Raw genomic sequence first — 18,716 nt, 5'->3', positions numbered from 1 at the left:
AACTTCATAAGATGTTACTGAATGTTATCAATATTAGATAGAATGAGTAACTTGACATAAAACCCATAAAAGTCTTGTTAAAACAAAAATTACCGAATTTCGCAAAAAAAAAACGCCTGTCAGAAACCCGTCGGCAACTCCAAAAATTATTAACATATTTCACTAATTCACGAACTTCTTGCCGACTACATTTTAGGAAAAGTCACCAAGTTTGGTGGTTCTAGCGCGAGCCGTCGGACGCTATCCGACATCAAAGTTGTCGCGGGGACTTTTTATACCGGATAAGCAGAGGCGAGGTAGCGTTTTCCGCCGTAGTTGGATTTCCCCCAGCTCCATGTCCGAATGCCCACAGATGCGCCCGCCATGTCGAACCTGTAACAAGCCAGTCATTATGTTTACCGAAGGAAAACATATTGTTTTTACTAAGTTTCTTCTTCTGTTCCAAACACTAACCTCTGACCTGGCCAATGGCCTAATTTGTTGATGTCTGTTACCATGGTAACTGGTGTTGGGTTACACAATGTTGCAACTTCAAAGTAGGCATTTAGACTCCTGTCATCATATACGTGTATGTCAATGTGTTTTAGTAAGAATTAACAGAGCAGACCATATCCAAAGGTAAACATTATGCATTTGCTTTGCAAATGTTACTTTTCTAGTTTAGTTTAAATCTGTAACTGTAGATCCGTTGCTTTCCTTTGTACTATTTACCGCAGTTCGGCAATAATAAAGTTACATCAAATATAAATCAAACTTTTTATGTACCGGTTCACAATTGTAACTAACAAAGCGCAACGGCTGCCGATAATCCTACACTGTAGGGCTGGGTAGTAATGAAGAAGAAGAACTTGGCTTGGCGTTGCTTAGAGTGAGAGTCTACGTTATCTAGATGCTTAGAGTGAGAGTCTACGTTATCTAGATGCTTAGACTCACGGAGATTCTAAGTTATCTAGATGCTAAGAGTGAGAGTCTAAGTTATCTAGATGCTTAGAGTGAGAGTCTAAGTTATCTAGATGCTTAGAGTGAGAGTCTAAGTTATCTAGATGCTTAGAGTGAGAGTCTAAGTTATCTAGATGCTTAGAGTGAGAGTCTAAGTTATCTAGATGCTTAGAGTGAGAGTCTACGTTATCTAGATGCTTAGAGTGAGATTCTAAGTTATCTAGATGCTTAGAGTGAGAGTCTAAGTTATCTAGATCCTTAGAGTGAGAGTCTAAGTTATCTAGATGCTTAGAGTGAGAGTCTAAGTTATCTAGATGCTTAGAGTGAGAGTCTAAGTTATCTAGATGCTTAGAGTGAGAGTCTAAGTTATCTAGATGCTTAGAGTGAGAGTCTAAGTTATCTAGATGCTTAGAGTGAGAGTCTAAGTTATCTAGATGCTTAGAGTGAGAATCTACGTTATCTAGATGCTTAGAGTGAGATTCTAAGTTATCTAGATGCTTAGAGTGAGAGTCTACGTTATCTAGATCCTTAGAGTGAGAGTCTAAGTTATCTAGATGCTTAGAGTGAGAGTCTAAGTTATCTAGATGCTTAAGAGTGAGAGTCTATTTTATCTAGATCCTTAGAGTGAGAGTCTATTTAAAGGTTGTTACAAACCGGCAGAGTCTGTCGGGAGATGTGACATAGCACATGGTGTACATGGCCAGGTCAAACTCCGGGCTGGCGCCGTAGAACATCGAGCCCAGCTCCTTGTACAGCGACTCCCAGCGAAGCTGCACAGCCAGGATGTTGGGCTGGGAAATAAAAACAAGAAATCTTAGATTTCAGACCTCCAGTCAAGGGACAAGGGACAAGGATGGAATCTATGTGCGGGACACAACACCAGCAACAGCTGCCTCTGTTCCCTGTGTATTGCACTGTTGCAATTTCAATAAATCAAAGTCAAATCAGAAGTCACACTTCAAAGAAGCCACGTGACAAGCCTCACTGGGTCAGTCTACTGAGGAAGACCAGAGGTGACTGGTCGAAAGCTCTAGATGAGAACTTTTTGTGTTGGATCAAAAGGTTTAACCTAAAACACAGTAAACACCTAGCTACTTGTGACGTCGTTGGCGCAACGGTTAGAGCGTTGGACTCGGAACCAAGAGGGTTCGATACCGTGGCCCGACGTTGTGCCCTTGGGAAAGGCAATTTACACGACTTCCCCACCATGTACGGTGGAGTGACGCCCATCGAGCCTCTTCGGCTAATCTGTCTAACTGGGTGCCAAAAACACCCTACGGATTTGGTGCGCCGATGTGTCAACATCAGCACATTTGCGACCAAGAGCCGTTAAAAAAAAGCACAGTAAAACCTGTGGAACCTTACCTGCTTGTCCCAGATGTAGCCGTAGTAGTCCGCCTCTCGACTCTTCTCCAGAAGGTACAGGGTCAGCCAGTTGTGGAAGCCTGAAACCTGGAGAGAAACGTTCTGTTAAGTCAGGAGTGATTCATCATAAGAGAATTTTCAAGCTTCATATAACTTTTGTTCCCTTTTCGACTTCCAAAAAATTGTCTTCACTTAATTTGCATATCAATCAATAGTTTGTGCTTATAAACCTGCATTTCCCCTCTGGTCTCTCAGTCACTGACGAAAGGTAGTGGATACTACATGTAGCTGAAACGTTTGACGTTTTCAAAATCATATCCAGTTGCTTGAGTATTAGTAACTGCTTTTTGGCGCTTCATATAAATGCCATGGAAACTCACTCAGTGGGCAGTCTCGGACTAAGGACGAAACATGGCGCTTTTTCGTAGCTACTTGTGCAATGCGACTTCGTTACATATATTATATACGGCTTTACACCCCCATTCAAAAGGACGATGCAACTTTTTCGAGGCGTACCCAACACTTGTCAAATGTCTCCAAGGATTTTGAACCACATGCGGTGAGATATTAGACATATTGTTTTTGCTCTTTTTCTTCTTCTTTCGTTCCAAACACTGACCTGGTCAATGACCTGAACCAGACCGTCTGTCACCATGGTAACTAGTGTTGGGTTACATCATGTTGCAATTTTATAGCAGGAGGGATTTATACTCCTGTCACCATATATAAGAATGTGTTTGTGTAAGCATTAACAGAGCAGACCATGTGCGAAGGTAAACGTGATGTATTTGCTTTGCAAATTTTGGTTACTGTTAAATCTAAAACCCCAGACTGACCTTGCCCTTCTTAAACTCTCCCAGAAAGACGTGTTCGAATCCGCTGGAGTCCATCGCGTCGCCGCTGGAGCGGGAGTACAGCCCGAACCACATCTCCCTCAGGTCAGCCATGAAGGTCGCCAGGTTCGAGCTCGCTAGACCTGCGGGAAAGCCGAGACGGGGGGCGTTACAGGTTATCTGGTTATACATGACCTGCTGGAGCGGGAGTACAGCCCGAACCACATCTCCCTCAGGTCAGCCATGAAGTTAGCCAGGTTTGAGCTCGCTAGACCTGTGGGGAAGACGAGACGGGGGGCGTTACAGGTTATCTGACCCGCTGCTGTCGTACGTCATCAGGTGTCTTTGTCGCCACTTACCAGAAGTAGACGGGGCCATTCCATGAGCATTTGGGTAACTGATTTCTCTTCAGTGTTAATTGGCGCATTAAGTCTAGCCTGTATTCCATAGTGGTGTTATATACATATATAACGTTATATATATATACACACACGCACACACGTATATACATACATACACACTCATTTACATACAACTATATAAATTATGTATCTATATATCTATGTCTCTTTCTCTCCATATCTATATATCTATCTCTCTATCTTTATACATTATACATATCTCTCTCTCTATATATATATATATATATATTATATTATATTATATTATATATAATATATACACACACACACACACACACACACAGACATATAGATACATAATTTATATAGATGTATATAAATATGTCAATCTCACCCTTGTACGCCAGGAACTGGTGCAGGTTGGTGATGACGTCAGTGCCCTGTATGGCGGCCATGAAGGCGTCGATCTCGGCGTGTTCGGCTGACGTCACCACTTCGTCCGTCTGCGTGAAGGGCACGTAGTTGTCGAGAAGAGCCAGGTAGGTTTTGTACGTCGGTTTCTTGAACAGGGCAGCCTCGTCCACGTAGGAGAACAGCCTGGAAAATAGTCGTTAGTTTGTTTCTTTATTGTGAGTTTTCTTTACTATGAGTCTGTCGTTCGGTGTGATATAGCCAGCTGCCGCCGCGCCGCGTGCCTGCGAAGCTGGTGTGTTACGCCGAAGGGCGGTTATACCGGCTATACTGATACAGATTCTTTCTTCAAACAATGGTCAGCATGGCAGCAGTACGTAAAATATTTGACTGCTGAATTGTACTGACCTTACATATACATAAAATGCAATGTAAGCGCAAACAGAACATACAGCACTCTACCTACTTAGCGTCTGCACCGGTCTAAAAGTACATGCGTATATTTTTAGGTAAAAAACAACAGTACTTGTCGCTGGCCAGGTCCTGGTGTCGGCTTAGGGCTGAGATCTGTCCCTGCAGGTTCAGCTTATACTGGCTGCTGGAGGCTCGGTTCACATCGCCCTCCCACAGGAGCTGCAGTCAGTAATATCAGAATATTTCAATTCTCATAGATTTTCAGCTATATGCCAAAAAGCAGTTACTCAAGCAACTGGATATGATTTTGGAAACGGTCAGACATTTCAGGTAGCATCCACTAGCTTTCGTCAGTGACTGAGAGACCAGAGGAGAAATGCAGGAGTCTAAATCCCTCCTACTACAAAATTGCAACACTATGTAACCCAACACCAGTTACCATGGTGAGAGACGTCAACAAAGCAGGTCATTGGCCAGGTCAGAGGTCACTGGAGAAGAAGAAGAAGATGAAACGTAAGAAAAAGAAACCACAAAGCAGACGGCAGTGTTACCCACCTGTGCGAGACACGACAGTTCTTTGCTGGTAGCAGACGATCTGGTACTTGCTGCACAAGAGGCGCCGCCTGTTCCTGAGACCACAGGCTCCACCACATTCCCTCCCTCTCCTGAATCGCACGAGCCTCTTTCGCAGGTGCCGCCATCTGTTCCGGGGACCACCGGCTTCACCACGTTGGAGACTACCGGTTTTTCCACGTTCTCTCGAGCACCCTCTTCTGGAAAAAAAACAACAACTTTTTTTTGTGATATGAAATCGATACTTTCAATTACAAACACATCTACGCCTGGTTTTATTTCGATAAATTTGTAGGCAATGCTTTAACATATGTCACAAATACAATGTTCGTCTACTTTTCGTGAAACGTAAGTATTTTACTTCTGCAGATCCTGTTGAAGTCGCTGCAGCAGTTGTTGAACTCCCTGCAGCGCTTGTTGCAGTGGCAGGGGTTTTCTGGATCGTAGTCCTCCCAACATCGGCCTTCGCATGACCCTACAGGTAGCAACGTACGTGTAACTAGAAAGGTAATATTCGCAAAGCCAATGCATAATGTTTACCTTCGCATATGGTCTGCTCTGTTAATTCTTACTCAAACACATTATATATATATGGTCAGACAGGAGTCTAAATCCCTCCTGCTACAAAATTGCAACATGATGTAACCCAACACTAGTTACCATGGTAACAGACACAACATTGGTTCGGGTCATTGAGGTCACTGTTTGCAGAAGAAGAAGAGGAAACGTAGCAAAAAAACAATATATTTTCCTTCGGTAAACATAAATATATGGTGAATGGTGGTCATTATTCTGTCAACTTGTACATTACAGTGTGTGCTTTCAACATGAGTTTTAATGTACATGTATTTTTTTCATAAATCAAAGATAGAAAGTATATTACTTGGGCACATGGTTTTGAAGTCACTGCAACAGTTGTTGAAATCCCCACATTGAGGATCGCAGTGGCAGGAGTTGGCTCGGTCGTATTTCTCGAAGCACCGCCCGTAGCACGAACCTACAGGAAGCAACGTACATGTAGCAACGCACATGTAGCAGCGCACGTGTAGCAACGCACGTGTAGCAACGCACATGTAGCAGCGCACATGTAGCAGCGCACATGTAGCAGCGCACATGTAGCAGCGCACATGTAGCAGCGCACATGTAGCAGCGCACATGTAGCAACGTACATGTAGCAACGTACATGGAACAGCGTACATGTAGCAACGTACATGTAGCAGCGTACATGTAGCAACGTACATGCAGCAACGTACATGCAACAGCGTACATGTAGCAGCGTACATGTAGCAGCGTACATGTAGCAACGTACATGTAGCAGCGTACATGTAGCAACGTACATGTAGCAACGTACATGCAACAGCGTACATGTAGCAACGTACATGTAGCAACGTACATGCAACAGTGTACATGTAGCAACATACATGTACATGAAGCAACGTAACAGCGTTCTTGCAACAGCGTGGATTTTAAACTTGTAAGAGGCATTCTAAGGTATTAAATCCTTCTGAAGACACAAAATATTGTTCGATACTCATATCCAGTTATCAAAAAAAGGCGGGATGCTGTCTTGCCAGTTGCAGTAGATTGCCATTGATTGTCATTGTGCATCATAATTATAAACCCCCAAAAGATGCTCTTGAAGATTAGTCGCACTTACCTTCTACATATCGTGCTATGAGGAGAATCACAAGAAGAGCTTGGAAACGCAGCATGATGCAGACTTTTCTCGGTCGCGAACTTTGTGTGACTTCTGTCCTGCGATGGGTATATATATAACGTTATAGAGGGAGTGTATAGAAAGAGAGAGTGCTTAAAAGTCCTTAGCTATATATAAAAGTCCTTAGCTATATATATTTATGGACACGTCCTGCTGGTTGGGTGCAATGAAGAACAGTCCGCCAGTATGGAACGCGTCCAGAAACGTGCCCTACGTATAATCTCCTGTGGTGGTAGACGGGCGGTTCCAAACCTACCTACCCTGAAGGAAAGAAGGGAGTCAGCAGCAGTAAATCTCTTCAAAGCTATGCTGAACCCTGATCACCCTCTGCACGACCTTGTTCCCCCTGAACGTGCGACTGCTACAGGGAGACAGCTCAGGAACAGCAACATGTTCACTTTGCCTAAAGCTAGGACTCTGCGTCTGAAAAAGTCTTTCTTACATTGTGCAGTAAGACTCTACAATGACAGTGACAATGGCTGATATTTGGAAACCTATGTCTGCTATCTTCTGTTGTAGAGTGAATGGTGTTTGTACATATTTGTATATAGTGTGTTTCTGTGTACCTGTCCTGTCTTGTTTTTTTTTTTTGTAACAATTTGTAAAAATCGAATACATAATTCAGGGGTGCATTAGCATTCCCTGCTCTTGTACGATTTTGTTTGATTGAATAAATTGAATTGAATTGAATTGTGTATTTGCTTAGGATATTTTCCCAGTGCAACAGGCGTTTTTGTCATTGCCATACATATCTAGGTACAGATCATTTATCAGGCCCGGTTTTCGCCACTTTTACCACTAGCTAGGTTTGGCATTCAGTAAGAGTAGTCAGCAGGTTGACATATCAATAGCGACATCTAGCGACATGTAGCGCAATGGCATGCTAGTATCTGGCAAGGAGCGCATGGTACGGCTATGGTCTGCCACCCTGCTGCCGCCACTAATGTTTATATGGTCTTAAGACTGAATAAATTTGATTTGATTTAAACACCATTCTTCGCGGTATAAAAGCAACGTTCTAGAGGGATCTATGATATCGGATACGGTAATACTATCCCATATATCCTTTGTGTATTTATATGTTAATTATATTTTGCTGTGTGGCGCTGTTAAAAAAAGTTATAAACTTGAGTGCAGCGCCACACTGTCATTGTTATGTTTTGATGTTTCGATGAATAAAAAAAACATAATCGTAAGTAGGACGCATTTTGAATGAAGTACGGCCTTATTAGACTGTCAGAGGATCGTCGGGAGTGCAGGACTCAAATTGAAAGCCACATTGCCCCTAGCTATGGGACTGGTGAGGTGAGGTGAGGTGAGGTGAGGTGAGAACGCTTGAATAATTGGGCACGCCCAGCAATTATCTCCACCTTAACTGTGACGTTTTTTCCATTCAAACAAAGAAACTACCTTCTAACCAAAATTTTAGTATTTTTTCTAGCATAACGAATTTTAACAAGCCTTTTTGGGACTTAGGATCTGTACTGCGGTCTTCACTGGGATAAATTCTTATTTTCGTGTTTGAGCGGAAAAGTAGCCACGTTCTAAAGGGACCTCTACTGTCAAATAATTACGTTGACATTTGCCAAAGAAATGTTGCATCAGCTTCATCTTCAACAAGACTGGCAATGAAAACACACATTGCCATGGCGACGGTGGTTGCTGTCAGGGTTATAGTTTGCATGGCACTGCCATCATTTCATGATTTTGAGGAAGACTTGGTACCTGTTAAGTCTAGACAGATACAGTGCACTCCTCCCCTGAGTGTATAGTGAACGAGCCCCAGGGCACAGAAAGTAGGGCATCCGGGGCAGACAGATCTTCAGGGTTCCAGGAATGTGGGCATAGATGTGGGTCAGAGAAATGCCTATGGACATTCCATTCCTGTGGACAAAATGCCTGTACAATTCCTAGAATTCTTGCGAACTGCACACAATACTGTATTATTAGGCTCCTCCCTGAGACGTCGCCAAAAATGCCATTGGCACATACGGGCATCTGCAAGTACACGTTGCGAAACACTAGGTGATTGTCTGTGGGTGACCTGCCAGGGGCATTTGCAACAATACACAGGCATTACGGCCCATGAAGCGATAACCCAACCCAGGGGTATCGTGTCATGTTAGATGGGGGCCTGCTTGCCCTTTTTCGTAAAACCTTTTTATTTTTTAATCCTCGTAATCCGTAAGCAGCCTCCCCGAAAATCAACCTAATTCGTAATAGTGCATTAGCCGCAAAGCGTAAAGTCGTAATCAGCTCTGAAAGTTTGACGTAATTCGTAATGGGTGACGAAAATTTTGCGTTATTCGTAATCACTACCCCCCCATGCAGGCCCTCTTAGATATTCTTCTTGAATGAACATTGTCCCCAAAATAACCTCTAAACCTCGAATCGACGCAGCAGACGTTGTATTTTGTGCAATTCCGCACAAAAAAATCGTGTATCAGACAGCCGCCAGATCAGCCTAGTCGATGTTACGTCAACTGAGAAGTCGCATTTAGACCGATAAAAGTCAAATGTAGAGCCGATATGCGGCGAGTTTGATATTCTTTAGCCATTTGATGTATTTAGTCATCGTCTAGTACGACGGACGAACACCAACAAGAACACATGTGCTTTGGTTTGGTTATGTACAGCTGACCATCCAGTTATCAGGAATATTTGAAATATTTTTATCACATGGGCCTACCTTTTAATCGTTCTTTTGCTCGTAGTTTTTAACTGTTGTGGTGTGGTTGTAGGTTGTGTAATTATTGTGGTCTATGTAGTCTTTCTAATGATACTGTATTTTAACTTTCTAATGACTTTGTATTTTAACCTCCTAATGACTCTGAATTTTAACTTAATTATGTGCAATACTATAAACTCTTGATTTTAAAATAATGAAATGTACATTGATTCGCAATTCAGTAACTTGTATTAAGTTTACTGCCATTGATCAATAAATAATTCTTGAGTCTTTCTGGTTATAATTATCCTCCGCACATATGAGGTCGGTATGTGTAGATAGAATTATGACTAGCCTGGTTACCAGACCTACTCGGGAGCCTGGTAGCCAGGCTAAGATGTAACTTAGGTTGTACATACTGGCAACTGCTTGATGTGCAAAAGGTGTAATGCTTTTAAGAAAACATAACGTCACAGAGGTAGGTGAGAACATCCATGAAAAACTCTTGAAGCCGATCGCAGCTAGTACTAGTAAAAGTACAGGACATTCACAGCAAAATCGCAATCCTAGATATGCATTTTTAGACGTACGGTGCAATTGAATGTCTTATTGTACTACGTAGACGCACCGTATCCCTGCTAACGACAGCATAGCAACATGACTGTCGTTCTTTATATAAGTAAACTTTTTCTGTGGGAGACCTTTCTGTAATTTTGTGCCTCCGCGGTGCCTGCAACAAGTCCGCTTTGACTCTTCACCCGAATGAACAAAAAAAATGGATAATCGGTCTCGCCCACCAATTATCTCCACCAACCTTCAACCAAATCAACTACTTTCTAACCAAAATTTTAGTAATTTTTTAGCATAACGTGCTGTACTTAGTACTGAGAGAGTCTCTGTTACTAAGCGTAAACAAACAGCCCCAGCCTTTTACAGCCCCCCACTTTAACATTTTAACAATTACATTGCATACTCTGTGAAATACAAAAACGATGTGTGATAACCATCTATGAACTTTGACAAACCTTCTTTTGATATTTAGAATTTGTACAGTGGTCTTCAGTTGTATAAATTCCTATTTTGGTGTCTGAGCGGAAAAGGAGCACGTTCTAGAGGGACCTCATGCTCTACTATCAAATACCTTGACATTTGCCCAAGCACGGCGCCCTACAGTCTTATTGAACTACGTAGACGCACCGTAGCTCTCATTAACGACCTGAATGTCGTTCTTTATAAGTAAACTTTTTTCTGTGGGAGACCTTTCTGTAATTTTGTATTCCTCCATGGTGCCTGAACAAGTCCACTTTTCACCCGAGTGAACAAAAAAATGGATAATGGGTCACACCCACCACTTATCTCCCCCTATCCCAACATTTCATGACTAGACATGGTGACGGCACACTCAAGTTTAATAAACTTATTTATGCCGCCACTAACGCAGAGTAACGAATACAGGACAGGGCAATACTCATTTTCACCTGAGTAAAGTGAGAAAAATCGTGTAAAGTGTCCTTCCCCAAGGGCACAAGATCGGTGGCATGTCAGGACTCGAACCCGGGACCTCTTCGTTCCGTGTCGTTACGCCACACGCCCACCAATTATCTCCACATTATAACTGTGACGCTTTTTCTCTTCAAACAAATAAACTACTTTCTAACCCAAATTTTAGTAGTTTTTTTTAACATAACGTTTTGTAGTCAGAAACAAGAAGAAACAGTCGGTGAGAGAAAATCTCTGTCACTAAGCGTAAAGAAACTGTCCTGATCTTTACTAACACTTTTGAAGTTATTACATTGTATACTTCGTAAAATACGAAAACCATCTGTGATAACCTTCTATACATTAAAAAAAAAAACCTTATACACAGATGTGGAAACTGTACAGTGAATATATTCCCACCTGTGAGGCAGAAACACGGCGGCAATGTTGGAGATATTTCAGTGCCGATCCGCCTCGGAATCAGGTCTGCACCAAATGACGCCGTCGAACTTGTTTTATCATGTACCTATGACATGGGAGCGGCAAGGGCTAAACGTCACAGCTTTACCCCTATTTGACCTCACCCGTTCTTTTTTTTGGCCGTTGTGGGGGGGGGGGGCTATTGAGACCCGCCCCCTGTAGCTCAACAACCACTTATCGTAGGACCACCAAATTTTCAGAGAATGGTGTAGGAGTTAAAGTAAATCATATACACGACTTTGGTGTAATTATGACGTCATAATAACATTATGACGTCATCTATGTGATGTTTTGGGGTTAAAACCGTGAAAAAAACTTTTTCTGTAAAACTCAAGAGGAATACAACCGGTTACCAAACTTGAACAAAAAGCGTCTACTACAGAATATTAAGGTCTACTAAGAATGACGTCACAAAATGATTGTCACATTCTGGTCACCACGCAACTGCCTCTGCCCATAAACCTAGTAACACAGTTTGAGGGACAAACAAACCCTGTCCTCACTTTATCTAGTTTAATGTAACTATAGATAACCATAGTTACTTCTGTTGAGTTTCTCGTAGCGTATTTTACCAGCTAAGATGAACTCCCATGCTATATAATTCTCTTTTGTTCAGCTCTCTTTATTGTATGATCAGTGCACCAGGCATTTGGTACCATGGACAGGATGTTTATTATAGAGCTTTGTCCCATTGGCAGCCACCCTCATGCGGGATAAGCAGACGCGAGGTACTTCTTCCCGCCACCATAGCTAGAGTTGTTCCAGCTCCAGGTCTGTATGGCCACGGACGCGCCCGCCATGTTGAACCGGCAGAGGCTGTCGGGAGATGTGATGTAACACATGGTGTACATGGCCAGGTCGAACTCCGGGCTGGCGCCGTAGAACATCGAGCCCAGATCCTTGTACAGGGACCCCCAGCGAACCTGAACGGCTAGGATGCCGGGCTGGGAAATACAAACTTTTACAGTCAAACCTGTACAGGTACAAATGACCTCTGCATAAGGACTGCCTGGTCATCATGCATGTCAAACCTGTGCAAGTGCCCACCTCGCTAGCTCTGCAAACGAACTACATGTACCTGGTCATTGATATACAGTCAAACATGTACTAGTGACCACATCTATCTAAGGCGACCACCTGGCCATTGACACACGGTCAAATCTGTACAAGAGCTCTACATAAAGACCACCTGGTCCCTTTTAGTGGCCCCATAGATAATTTTTCCCATTGGCACTAGCATTAAGAAACTATACTGACCACCTGTCCACATCTGTTTGGGGATGACCAAAAGATGCTTATAGACTACCCGGTATAAAGGATAAGACAGTACATAGGCACAGGGTGGGCATAATTTGCCATAAACACGGCAGAACCTTACCTGCTTGTCCCAGATGTAGCCGTAGTAGTTCAGATCTCCATCCTTCTCTAGCAGGTAGGTCGTCAGCCAGTTGTGGAAGCCTGAGACCTGAAGTGGCGAGAAACGTTTTATTCCATGGTTAAAATGGCTGGCTTTTTATTGGTGCAATTGATACATGTACCTTGGTTGGCTTTTTATTTCTTGGTTGATACATGTCATGTACATCATGTACCTTTGAACCAGTGTTGATCCCCCTTTGATCACACTTCAAAGAAGCCACGTGACAAGCCTCACTGGGTCAGTCTACTGAGGAAGACCAGAGTGACTGGTCGAAAGCTCTAGGTGAGAACGATTCTCTATTGTGCTGGAACAAAAGTTTTACCTTTAAACTTAGGTCACTTAATGTACAACTTTATTCACTTCATGGCTCTTTGCATACCATCTGGGACTATCATAGGATGTCTAGGTCTGTTTTTTGCCTTGTCGCTTCATATTTTTTTCTGAAAAAATCCCAGAACCGACAGATCACATTGGTATGTCCTAACTGTTAGAATTCAATTCGCTACTGACCTTGCCGTTCTTGAACTCTCCCAGAAAAACGTGTTCGAATCCGCTGGAGTCCATGGCGGCTCCACTGGAGCGGGAGTACAGGCCAAACCACATCTCCCTCAGGTCAGCCATGAAGGTCGCCAGGTTTGAACTCGCCAGACCTGTGGGGAACCGAGACGGGGGGCGTTACAGGTTATTAGTCACGATAACATGAGAATTAGCAGTTTGACCAATAAGAGGCCGAACCACATCTCCCTCAGGTCCGACATGAACACCGCCAGGTCCGAACTCGCTAGACCTGCGGGGAGGCCGAGACGGGGGACGTTACAGGTTATTCGGCGGTATGGCAGCACGTCGGCAGAACGTGCTGTGCCTGCACGAAACCCTGTTTTTTCGCGGCTCCGCTGATTATGAACAAGTATGCGTTAGGGTTAATGTTTTAAGATTAATACGAATTACAATCATTTTGGATACTACGGATCACGAAGACTAAAAAGGCCTGATTACGCCTTACGAAAAAGGGGATACAGGTCCTGTTTTATGATATGTCAATCTCACCCTTGTACGCCAGGAACTCATGCAGCTTAGTGATGACGTCAGTGCCCTGTATGGCGGCCATGAAGGCGTCGATCTCGGCGTTCTCGGATGACGTCACCACTTCGCTGGTTCCGGTGGACGGCACGTAGTTGTCGACCAGAGCCAAGTACGCGGCGTAGGTCTGTCTGGTGAACAGCCCAGCCTCGTCCAGGTACGAGAACAGGCTGGAAAATATTAATTTGTTCGTTTCTTAGACAGATACTAGCCTTCATGCGCAGTTAGCTCTATGCTTATGTCCCATATGGAGAAAAAATTAAGGTCTGGGAAAATGTGATTGTTATGGCCAGGTGGCTGGCCTGAAGAGGCCGTTTGACTTAGTCCCTATTTTTTTTTTGTGAAGGCATACATGGTTTTACAATGGACACACATAGCAAAAAATAACTCTCGACAGATTGTTGAAGTGTTTACTTTGCACTGGCCAGGTCCTGGTGTTGGCTGGCGGCGCTCTGTGCGATCTGACCCTGCCTAAATCTAAACATTGTTTAAAGCTATTTAATGATAATGCCCTATCTGCACTTAGTGGCAACAAGTCCTGCTCTACTATAGTTTTAGGAAAAACAGCATTACTCTGCACTGGCCAGGTCTTGATGTTGGCTGAGGGCGCTCTGTGCGATCTGACCCTGCCGGTTCAGCGTGTACTGGCTGCTGGAGGCTCGGTTTACATCGCCGTCCCAGAGAAGCTGCAGTAAGTAACATCATAACATCATAATTATTATTATCAATATTTCAATTTACATGGTGCTCTTCTCAATCTGATTGAAGATTGAGTTGACTGGCAATGTTTGGAAGCATCTGTTAATACTAAGCCTGGTGAAGCACGACCCCCCCCCCCCCCAGGAATAAAGATAGGTCTTTAGTTGAAGGTACATATGACATGGCTTGTGATACTAGTAGTTTTACGAATCATTTACGAATTAAAGATGAAAGGCTGCAATCTCCAAACAGATGTAAGGATGGGCCAGCGAAGAGTATAAGAACTTCAAGGTCCACTGAGAGACTGAGATGAACGCTTACATGAAAATCTGCTTGAAGATGGATTACATAGACTGTACAGTTGTTGCCGAGGTACAGTCCAGTCGATAGACACAGTAAGCAGATGGAATATTACCCACCTGTGCGAGGCACGACAGTTCCGTGCTGGTACTTGTATAATCCAGAACCGTGCTTAATCCTGCCAGAACTGTGCTCAGTTCTGTATATTAGTTACGCGGCAGAGGGCAATGCTATTACCCACCTGTGCGAGACACGACAGTTCGGTGCTGGTAGCGGAGGAGCTGGTGCTTGTTGCACACGAGGCGCCGCCTGTTCCGGGCGACACCGGCTCTACCACGTTCCCTCCCTCTCCTATAACGTACAAACAGCCTGTTTTACATCCAGATCCATGCATGGTCACTAGGACTTAGCACTTAGTGCTAGCCCCCTGCTGTAGTGCTTGCACAACTGTGTGACCCAAGGGCTACAGAAATAGTGATGGGCGCCACCCCTGTGCTCTGCACAGAGTGTTCAATGGGACCTTTATGCTCAGGCACAGTTCTGGATGGTAGACGGGTGTTCAGAACCATATTGTATCAGGCATGGTTCAAAAGACTATCCAGAACTGTGCCTGATCCTAACCCTAACGCATTCAGATCCAGATAGGCACGGTTCTGGATACAACTGACTATGTTTTGTGTGCTTTCTTCTCGCTTGATTTACAAGGGACTATTCAGTGTGAAGTGTTACAGCGGAAACCAGGCTTGAGTTTTGTCCAGCTGTGCAGTCTCAAATCCATCCGCTTGTGAAGTGTGATTGAAGTACAATTAGGGAGCCATACATTCCAAACAACAGTGATTTAATGGTTTAATACCTTCTTCAGATGTCCACTTGTTCGCATACACTTTGCTCTGGACGCGCGCTGGACACGTGGCTGTGTCCTGTGCGATTTGCTAGATTTGGCACCAAATCAAGATTGCGTAAGACTAATGTTTTTGGTGGGTTTGACATTATGTAATTGGGCAAACAAGATACTTGACTAAGTACATTGAGCCCCCACTCCCACCGCGCTAATGTGAAATCTCAATGCACTTCACAACATTCTCCTACAAAAACTAGGCAAATACTTTTTCTACACGGCTGAGGCACAGGAGCCCAAAATATACATTTTGCATCTGAAAATGGCCCCAAATCCCAAACTGAACATTTGAATGTACCTAAACACTCATAGTCGGCACAGCAGTCACCATACTGGGTACATGGGTGTTACTCAGATGTAGTAATGTTGGAGGCACTCTATACAAATTACCAGGACTTCTGGCATGGATACCAGGGCACAGGAGCCCAAAATGTTCATTCTTCATCTGAAAATAGCGAAAAAAATCCAAAAGTTTGCATGTACCTAAACACTCAGTCCCGTAGTCGGCACAGCAGTCCCCGTACTGAGTACACTGGGTGTTACACTGGCAGGAGTAGGCAGTGTTCATCAGCTCACCACACCGGCCATTCGCACAGGAGTTTCCCCAGTCTGGGAAAAACATGGTCAATGCAAGAAATGTGTACAGAGTAGCCAGGGTGTCATCTTATTTGTATACCAGGGTTCCCATACTGACAGCATCATTGGTGGGCTGACATACATGTACTCGGCAAATCGGATGTTAGGCTCGGATGAAAATACAGATACAGAGGCTGGTACGTTATGTCAATGGGGGTTATACCGGCTATACAGATACAGATACAAAATTCAATACAGAAGCTGGTGTGTTATGCCGAAGGGCGGTTATACCGGCTATACAGATACAGAAGCTAGTGTGTTACGCCGAAGGGCGGTTATACCGGCTATACAGATACAGAAGTTGGTGTGTTACGCCGAAGGTCGGTTATACCGGCTATACAGATACAGAAGCTGGTGTGTTTAATACGCCGAAGGGCTGTTATACCGGCTATAAAGATACAGATACAGATTCAGAAGATAGAAAGCGTATTACTTGGACACATGCTGTTGAAGTCGCTGCAGCAGTTGTTAAACTCCCCGCAGCGCGAGTTGCAGTGGCAGGAGTTGGCGGAGTTGTAGTCCTCCCAGCAACGTCCGTAGCACGAACCTAAGTGTGGAAACATACGTGTAAACATATGGCCATTCAGCAACGCCCGTAGAACGAACTTACATGTACAGGTAGCAATTTTACCAATACATGTAAACATATGTTTTTTTTTCTGTCAAGGTATTGATTTCAGGAAAGCTTCAGGCCCAGTTTACACTGGTGGCGATTACTAAGTAAACAATCGTGAGACGGTTACCTTTCACAGGACAGTTAAACATCAGTGTAAAGTGGGCCTTGAAGAGCATTCAAGGTGGGTGCAATGTTTTGGGTCCCTCAATGATAAGTTAATTTCTGCACAGTGTTGTAAAAGATGTTATAAGAGACATTCTAAGCCTTTAAATCCATTTGAAGACACCAAATATTGTTCGATGCTCATATCCTTGTATTCAGGCAAGGAGGGATACAGTCTTACCAGTTAGCTACCAAAAGATGTTCTTGGATATTAGTCGTACTTACCCTCCACATGTCGAGCAACGAGGAGAATCGCGAGAAGAGCTTGGAAACTCAGCATGATGCAGACTTTTCCCGGTCGTCTACTATGAGGCTTCTACTCTACTATTGCTGTATATATAGGGAGTACATAGAGAAAGAGAGAGCCCTTAAAAGTCCTTAGGTTCAGGATATGACGGGCTATAACCTGTCGTAAGAGGTGTGTCCTGACGGGCCCAGCTGTTCCTTTCTCGGCTACTTGAATCTTTAAGGAGGTGATTTTTTTCTGTGCTACTTGAAACAATAAGGACATGATAGCTACTGATTTGCATATCAATCAATAGTTCATGCTTATTCGTCTTCCACTGCCTAAAAAGAAGAAGTCAAACCCAGTAAAACTAGTACCATGCATGTTGTAGAATATAGTATAATGCTAGACGTAGATATAGTCTCACATACCACTGTATTTTCTTTCTTATGTTGTTTGTAACTGCAATTAGCCCTCGGGCATGTATTTGCAATAAACTTTCAGTTATAAACCTGCTTTTCTGACAACTCTCGAGTGTCACTGACGAAAGGTAGTGGATGCTACCTGAAACGTCTGACCGTTTCCAAAATCATATCCAGTTGCTTGAGTAACTGTTTATTGACGAATTACCTGGATGTCTGACCTTCACCGACCTTCAAGGACGTGAAAAACACTTAAGTTTAAGAGTAGAAGTCATTCGTCCACATCATCAAGTGTCCATTCTAACAAATGCAGTGGCGGCCTATCAGCAAGTACATAATTATGTTTATATATTCAGTCATTCAGTAAAATGTCGTTAAGATGATGATTTTATTTCCTCATAACTTAAATTCCATTTATGATAGGTCAAAATAACATCCTTGCACTTTCAATACAAATTCCTGGTTTAGGTAAAAATCTACCTTAAAGTTTGTATCAGGAGTCATGTGAAAAAGCCTTAATGGAATATAAAACTTATGTTTGTTCAAGTGGCTCACAGGGGTGTAGTCTTCATATAATCTCTTGTCTTAATTCTTCCTATGTTATTTACATTACCAGAATGTTCACATAGGAATACTTTAGTTATAATTATTTTAAAGTGAATGGCTTTGCCTTTTCACAACATTGCCGACTATATACATACAAAACAAAGGCTCTTGCATTGTAAAAAAAACACACTTGCACTGTATCGTCCTGGTTTAAACAACATTCTGGTTATAAATTAATAGGGGTGGGGATTCTGGTATACAATCAAAGATGTAACTCTTTGTGCATTCTTAAATGTCACTGAATTCATCTATTTACACATTTAGTGGCCTGTAAAGTGTTAAGTAAAGTACAGAAATACAACTTATTGCAGCAGTGTTTGGTGACGAGATATACAACATGTAATGACAATGAACATTATTGCATATCCATGCCCAATTGCAACATGGGCTAAGTCAGACATTCAACTAAAGTA

At 43.1% G+C, this 18,716-nt stretch overlaps 2 protein-coding genes across 2 annotated transcripts; both read right to left on the bottom strand.

The window, feature by feature from the left end:
• Positions 1–272: 272 nt before the first annotated feature.
• LOC109464945 (poly(U)-specific endoribonuclease-D-like) lies at positions 273–6,609 on the bottom strand. The gene is made up of 10 exons (XM_019762063.1): positions 6,555–6,609; positions 5,829–5,894; positions 5,259–5,372; positions 4,880–5,097; positions 4,437–4,543; positions 3,846–4,096; positions 3,141–3,280; positions 2,305–2,391; positions 1,594–1,730; positions 273–372 (listed from the first exon to the last, which is right to left on the bottom strand). Exons 1-10 carry the CDS (start codon positions 6,607–6,609, stop codon positions 273–275), a joined length of 1,275 nt encoding a protein of 424 aa, XP_019617622.1.
• A 5,336-nt stretch (positions 6,610–11,945) lies between these two features.
• On the bottom strand, positions 11,946–17,339 carry LOC109464961 (poly(U)-specific endoribonuclease-D-like). The gene is made up of 9 exons (XM_019762080.1): positions 17,275–17,339; positions 16,705–16,818; positions 16,119–16,244; positions 14,979–15,088; positions 14,312–14,424; positions 13,706–13,908; positions 13,169–13,308; positions 12,620–12,706; positions 11,946–12,185 (listed from the first exon to the last, which is right to left on the bottom strand). Exons 1-9 carry the CDS (start codon positions 17,327–17,329, stop codon positions 11,946–11,948), a joined length of 1,188 nt encoding a protein of 395 aa, XP_019617639.1. The 5' UTR covers positions 17,330–17,339.
• Between the last annotated feature and the right edge of the window lie 1,377 nt (positions 17,340–18,716).

This window comes from Branchiostoma belcheri, unplaced genomic scaffold, assembly GCF_001625305.1.
Source record: "Branchiostoma belcheri isolate BF01 breed outbred unplaced genomic scaffold, Haploidv18h27 scaffold144, whole genome shotgun sequence".
NCBI lineage: Eukaryota > Metazoa > Chordata > Leptocardii > Amphioxiformes > Branchiostomatidae > Branchiostoma > Branchiostoma belcheri.
The sequence above is the reverse complement of the archived record's forward strand: the minus strand, read 5'-3'. Positions and strand labels throughout refer to the sequence as shown.